Source organism: Quercus lobata, chromosome 1 (assembly GCF_001633185.2).
Source record: "Quercus lobata isolate SW786 chromosome 1, ValleyOak3.0 Primary Assembly, whole genome shotgun sequence".
In the NCBI taxonomy this organism is placed as follows: domain Eukaryota; kingdom Viridiplantae; phylum Streptophyta; class Magnoliopsida; order Fagales; family Fagaceae; genus Quercus; species Quercus lobata.
In genome coordinates, this window is record NC_044904.1 from 26,936,331 (window position 1) to 26,943,077 (window position 6,747).

Consider the following 6,747-nt stretch of genomic DNA (forward strand, 5'->3'; position numbering starts at 1 on the left):
TCAATGAATGTCAAAAGCTACAAGAGAAACAATGTCATCAGGAAGGGAAACAGTCCAAACCCGAGACTCTCTAGAGAACTTGGCTTTTTTGGCTAGAGCATCTACTACAACGTTGCAGTGCCTAGTATTAAAAATAAAATCATGAGAAGAAATTGCAGCAGCTTGGGTACGAATGTCCTCAATAATGTGACCGTAAGATAAGTAATCCAACGTTTCTTGTGAGATAGCTTGAATCACTTGGAGAGAGTCACCCTCAAACACGACATCCTGAAGTCCTAGCTCCACCGCAAACTGCACCGCTCTACGACAGGCAAGGGCTTCTAACTCCATAACTGACTGCGTTGCAGGAACTGACATGGATAATGCACCAACGGCCTCACCACGCCAGTCCCGGATGATCACGCCTATCCCTGCATGGTTGGAATTCTTGAAGACCGCGGCATCGAAGTTGGCTTTGAACGAGCTTTCATCTGGTGGCTGCCATTGCTGGGGCGAAGGATGGTCCATGACAACTGGAATCTGGTCAAGAGTGTCCAGGAATTCTTGAAGATAGCTTCCAGCCAGGGAACTAATATGGTTGATGGGCTGGACTGTAAGGTTGAGCCTCAGTGCATTGCGACGATTCCACAACATCCAGGCAATGGTGATGAAGATTTCGGACCTGTAGTCTTCCTTAACCTGCATAAATTTATCAAGAAGACCTTGGAAGCTTGATGTATGAGAATTAGCGTAGGGCTGAGACCAGGACAGTGGACTCCAAACCGATTCAAGTGTCGAGCAAGACCAAAGAGCATGAAGAGTGTCCTCGGGCTGGGCTTGGCATGCGCTGCAGATTTCATTTGTGGCAATGTGTCTCCGGACCAGATTTGACAAAGTTGGCAAGGCATCATTACAAGCACGCCAGGCAAAGTGCTTAAGTTTATTTGGAACTCTAAGCTGCCACAACTTCCTCCAAAACTGTCTCTGGTTCACCGGCGAGGATGTACCTGCATGATTAGTAGCATTGCGAGTAACAAGAAGCTTATAGGCACTCTTGGTTGTAAACATACCAGAGGGAGTAAGGCTCCATATAATGCGGTCAGGCGGAAGTCTTGTGCTTAGAGGCATGCCGCAAATGACAGAGGCTTTATGAGGGAGAAAGATCTGGTTTACCAATGTTGAATTCCACCCTCTCAGATCTGAATCAATGAGGGAACTCACTTTGGCTCCTGGTGCAACTGTGGGCAGTGGTGATATGACCGATCTGTTTGATTTAACCGGTAGCCACTTGTCCTCCCTTATTCTTACAGAATGCCCATTCCCAATCCTCCAAACCATCCCTTCCCGAATCACATCTCTAGCACCTATAATGCTCTTCCATGCATAGGACCCTAAGCTAGAATCCTTAGCTTCAAGTATTGAACAGTCCGGAAAGAAACGAGCTTTGAAGACTCTATGACATAGCGAGTCTGGATTATTAATCATGCGCCACACCTGCTTTGCCAACAAAGAATCATTAAACTTTTCAATGTCTTTAAATCCCATCCCTCCCTTCTCCTTATCTTCACACAGTCTCTCCCACTTAACCCAATGAACTTTTCTATTTTCCCCACTATACTCCCACCAGAATTTTCGAATGAGAGTCTCCAATTCCTTTATCAAGCCTTTGGGGAGCTTAAAGCAGCTCATAGTGTAAGTGGGAATCGCCTGGATGACAGATTTGATTAACACCTCTCTACCAGCTTGTGAAAGGAGTTTCTCCTTCCAACCTTGAAGTTTCCTCCAAACCCTTTCTTTGATATAGGTAAAGCTTTGTTTTTTGGCACGCCCCACCAAAGCTGGCAACCCCAAATATTTTTCATACTGACGGATAGCTGGCACACCTAAGAGGTATTGTATCTGATGTTGCATGTCAGGGTGGGTGTTGGTACTGAAGAAGATGTTTGTTTTTTCCCTGTTAATTTTTTGCCCAGAGCCTTTTTCATAGACTGAGAGCAAATCAAGGATCCTCTGGCATTCCTCCACTCTTGCCCGACAAAAGAGGACACTGTCATCTGCAAAAAATAGATGAGAAACTCGTGGACCATTTCTGCAAATAGATACCCCTCTGATGTCCCCATTATTTTCAGCTTTTTTTATTAGGCCCTGCAAACCCATAGCACAAAGGAGAAACAAGTAGGGTGATAGTGGGTCACCCTATCGAAGCCCCCTGGTAGGTTTAATGTGACCCACCGGTTGGCCATTGAGAAGGACAGAATAGGAGACAGTGCTCATGCAAGATGATATGAGGGAGATCAACCTACTCGGGAAGCCTAAATGTTCCATAACCTTCACCAAAAAAACCCATTCCACCTGGTCATAAGCCTTGCTCATGTCCAATTTTAGAGCCATGAATCCCAATCTACCTTGGGTTTTTCGTTTAAGGTAGTGCAAGGTTTCAAATGCCACGAGGACATTATCAGTGATAAGTCTACCCGAGAGAAAAGCACTTTGGGAATCATCAATTACATGGGTTAGAATTTTTTTCAGGCGGTTGACCACCACCTTGGCAATTAATTTGTAAACAACGTTACACAAACTAATTGGTCTAAATTCTGCTACTCTTTTCGGATTTTTAACTTTAGGGATCAATGCAATGAAGGTGGAATTAAGAGACTCATGGACCATACCCGAATTTAAAGCATGAAGAACAATAGAGATAACATCCTCACCAACAATGTGCCAATAAGTTTTGTAAAATATGGGGGACATACCGTCAGGCCCAGGAGCAGTGAGTGGGGCCATTTGTTTAAGAGCAAAGAGCACTTCTTCAGCTTGGTATTCACGGCTTAAGGAGGCACTCATTTCAGCTGTGATCACCGGTTGCAAGCTCGCAAGAATTTCCTCAAACTGACTTGGGTTGGATGAAGTAAACATATTTTGAAAATAGTCTTCCACCACTCTTCCCAAATCTTCTTCCTTATCAACCCATTGGCCGGCCTCATCTTCCAAGCCCAAAATAAGATTACGTTTATTTCTTTGGGTAGCTCTACAGTGAAAGTAGCTAGTGTTTCTATCACCTTCCTTCAGCCAGGCTGTACGTGAACGCTGCTTCCACATGCATTCTTCCTTGCTTTTCAGTTGCTCAATTTCAGTTCGAAGCAAATACACACGGGTAGGATCTGAAACATACCCACCTGATTCCTCCACTACCTTCAGTTCCTTCAGTTTTTTGGCTAAGGAATTACGGACATGACCAAAAGATTGACGGTTCCAAGTTTGCAGACTACCTTGGATAGGTTCGAGTTTATTATTAAACCCCCAAATCGAGGTTGCAAGCCTTGCCGTACCCCAAGAATCTTGGATTACCTGTTCGCATGAATCATCCTTGACCCACATGGCCTCAAATCTGAAAGGCCTGCCCCACCTATAGAAACGTTTCAATTCTGAGTCTGTGCATAGTAAAATAGGCTTGTGGTCTGAATGAAAAGCATCCAAATGATGGATTCGGGAAGTAGGGAACCTCAACATCCATTCCACTGTAGCAACACCTCTATCCAAGCGGATCCATACATTGTGCGCCCCCGTCCTCCTATTGCACCATGTAAATGGGTAGCCATTGAAACCCAAGTCCTTCAATCTACAATCATCCAAGGCATCTCTAAATAGTTGCATCTGTCTTTCAGGACGATCAAGCCAGCCAAGTTTCTCCTCACCCAAAAATATTTCATTAAAGTCGCCCATACAAAGCCAAGGAAGAGAGAAGCGACTATTTAAAGCACGAAGCAAAGACCAGGAGTTTTCCCGGCTGGCGGTGTCAGGGTCTCCATAGAAACCCGTAAACCGCCAGGCGTCATCAACTCCATGGTCCACAATAGCATCAATGTGATTCCCAGAAAAAGACTGGACATCCACTGAACAACCTGCCTTCCAAAGTAAAGCCAAACCACCACCTGTGTTAACACGAGGAACAATAAAAATGTTAGCAAACTGCAGTTTTCTACCAATTCTTTCCATAGTATTTTTTTCAACTTTGGTTTCCATCAGGAAAACCATTTTGGGATCTTTTTTGCTCACCAACGTGGCAAGCTCTTCTTCTGTCTATGGGTTCCCATGCCCACGACAGTTCCAGCTAAGGCAACTCATTGAGATTGGTGGGACTGGATACCAGTCTCCACCTGAAAATTTTCCTGCTCAAACTACTCACACCCTGTCCTCCGCTTCTTTTTGGACCCCTGATCATCTTCTGGTTCCAACCTCGGTCTTCTATCTGTACTTCCCTCTGGTGGAATAGCCTGTTGTTTTGTGTTAACCTCACGGGCAAGCCTTTTGAAAGACTTAAGTGAGTTAGGTGTGGGCTGTGTGCCAACTACATTGGTGCACTCACGTAAAGGGGGACGTGCTAGCATGGATTGTGCATGGCTTTTTGTGAGGTCCACCACCTCTTTAGTTTTTAAGCCAATATTCACTCCAACACCTTTGCCCATGCATTTGTCCATGCAAAACCCTTGAATACCCTTAGCCAAACCATCCGTACCTCCCATGTCACCCACATTACAATTGTTAAATTCATCATTGACCCCACTAGTCACAGCCCCACTGCTTTTTGCAACAACCTCACCTTCTTGTACCGGCTTGAATGGGATAGCATCTTCCATGACTACTTCCTGAAGAGAACAACCTAATTCCCCAACCACAGCCTCATGCTTCGAACTTGATTCTGCACCATGACCGGAGTTTGTGGATGAAGTTTTCTCCTTACTGCCTGGATTCCTCCACCACTGTGCCTGGCTCCGAGCACGCCCTGGAATAATTGCAACTGATTTCTTCGAAGCTCGAAGCATCTCCGCCCTCATCCAATCACCAAATTGTTGTTCATCATTCTTCAAACGGCCCTTACCCCTAAGCCACAGTTCACAGTCTCTTTCGCCATGTGATAGACGCCCACACCAGTAACAAAAATTGGGAAGACGTTCATATTTGAGCCCTACCCAACCAATCTGCTTCCCTTCAGACCAAAGCTTACGACATCTCGGCAATGGCCTAGTAATATCAATGGAGATACGGACCCGGAGAAACTCATCGCCCTCCCCATCATCCTCTGGGTCAGCGACATCGATAACTTGCCCAATAGATTTACCAATAGCCTCCCCTGTAGCTTGGTTAAGACTTGTGTGCGGGAGATTATGCAGCTGGACCCAAAAATTAACCATAGAGAATTCCAATGAAGGAACTTCCTCCACTTCAGTCACTTCTCTGAACACAACTATATTTTTATCAAAAGTCCATGGCTCAAACTCAAGAACCTGAGCAAGATCCAGCGAATCTGAGAATTCGAATAAGATGATGTTTTCACCAAGATCTCGGAGTTTTAGTTCACCATTTGGTTTCCACAGAGGTTTAAAGGTGCGTGCAACAGATTCTACATTCAAAGTCCGCTTCGTGAAAAATCGACCAACCAACCGGTGCAACGTCGCCTCCACCGGTTTTGGCACCTCTGCCCCATACTCCTCCTCATCATCCAGAGTGAACCGAGACCACATATTCTCTAAGCTAGCCATGGTAGAAAAACTTTCACTACCAAAAAACCTATCGCCCCAACGTTGGCTATGGCATAACCTAAATAGGAATGATCAAACTCATTTAATATCTCATATTAAGAAATTAATCCAAAGTATAAAGAGAATGTAAAATATAAAAAGAAATAAACACTGATAATGTCCAAACTCTACACAAATGGAACTTAAAGTAATTTTTTAAAATTAAAATTACTTACTTATTTTAGAATTTATTATTACTTTTTATTTAATAATTTTTTTTTTTAAAATAGCTTACATATGAAACTTAATCAAGCTGTGTATCACATGAGAATAATACTAGTATACTTTAAATTACAAATATATTTATCCACTTAAATCAAACTAATTTTTAGAAAAATTGAACAATATTATCAAAGTGTTTAACAAGACAATATCACAACAAAAACAAAAAATCTTATAATACAAAATCAATTTTTCAATAGTATATAAATTGGTTTCTAATAAAGACAAAAGAAAATGTTAAAATTGGTACCCTATTTCCAACATTTCTAGAGAAAAAAAAAGAGGTGGAGAGCCATGTTGGGTACGTAGAATAAAATAAGATGATGATATGTTTGTTTAAATATTAGGGTTTTAGGGTATGAAAAATTTATAATTTAATCTTTATCAATGCGGGGCAGGGTGGGTTTAAAAAGTTGAAAACCCATCCCTGCCTTGTGGTGCAAGGCTAAAATCTCACCCCATCCCCGTCCCACCACCTTTGTGGGACAGGGAAAACCTGCACGTAGCAGGAAGGGGCAGGGCAAAATTGCGATCCCAATTCATAATTTTGGTAGCAATCAATTTGGTTTCAATTGTCAAATGTAAATTGACTACAAGTTAAAAATAAAAATGACTAAATTGATTGCTAATAAAATATAGAAACCAAATAATTAATAGTAACTCCAAAATAATTTTTTTGCCTTCCTATGCTTAACAGGGCTAGAAGTTTCTTCCAGCCAAGCTTCATAATCCTTAACATTTTTTGCGCGTGATATATGTATGTGTGTGTGTGTGTGTACACACACACACACACACACACACACACACACATATATAGGTAAGACTCAGAGAAAGTTCAATTAAAATTTGTAAATACAATCAAATTTTACATCATGTGTCTAAATTTATATAGGGACCACACTAGAATTATCCACTTAAATTTATGCCATGTATCCGCTTAAGTTTTTTAATCTTTGTACCTAGTGAG

The 6,747-nt window shown here is 42.4% G+C and overlaps 1 protein-coding gene across 1 annotated transcript; it reads right to left on the reverse strand.

The window, feature by feature from the left end:
- LOC115951731 lies at positions 1-4,014 on the reverse strand. Its single transcript, XM_031068885.1, has 2 exons — positions 2,212-4,014; positions 1-2,124 (listed from the first exon to the last, which is right to left on the reverse strand). The coding sequence occupies exons 1-2, from the start codon at positions 4,012-4,014 to the stop codon at positions 1-3; spliced, it is 3,927 nt and encodes a 1,308-aa protein (XP_030924745.1).
- Positions 4,015-6,747: the final 2,733 nt, after the last annotated feature.

Coding starts and splice junctions, on each gene's coding strand:
- LOC115951731 (XM_031068885.1), bottom strand. CDS start 4,014: ATGGTTTTCCTGATGGAAACCAAAGTTGAAAAAAATACTATGGAAAGA. Junction 2,125..2,211: donor TCCTTCTCAATGGCCAACCG/GTGGGTCACATT, acceptor ATGGGTTTGCAG/GGCCTAATAAAAAAAGCTGA.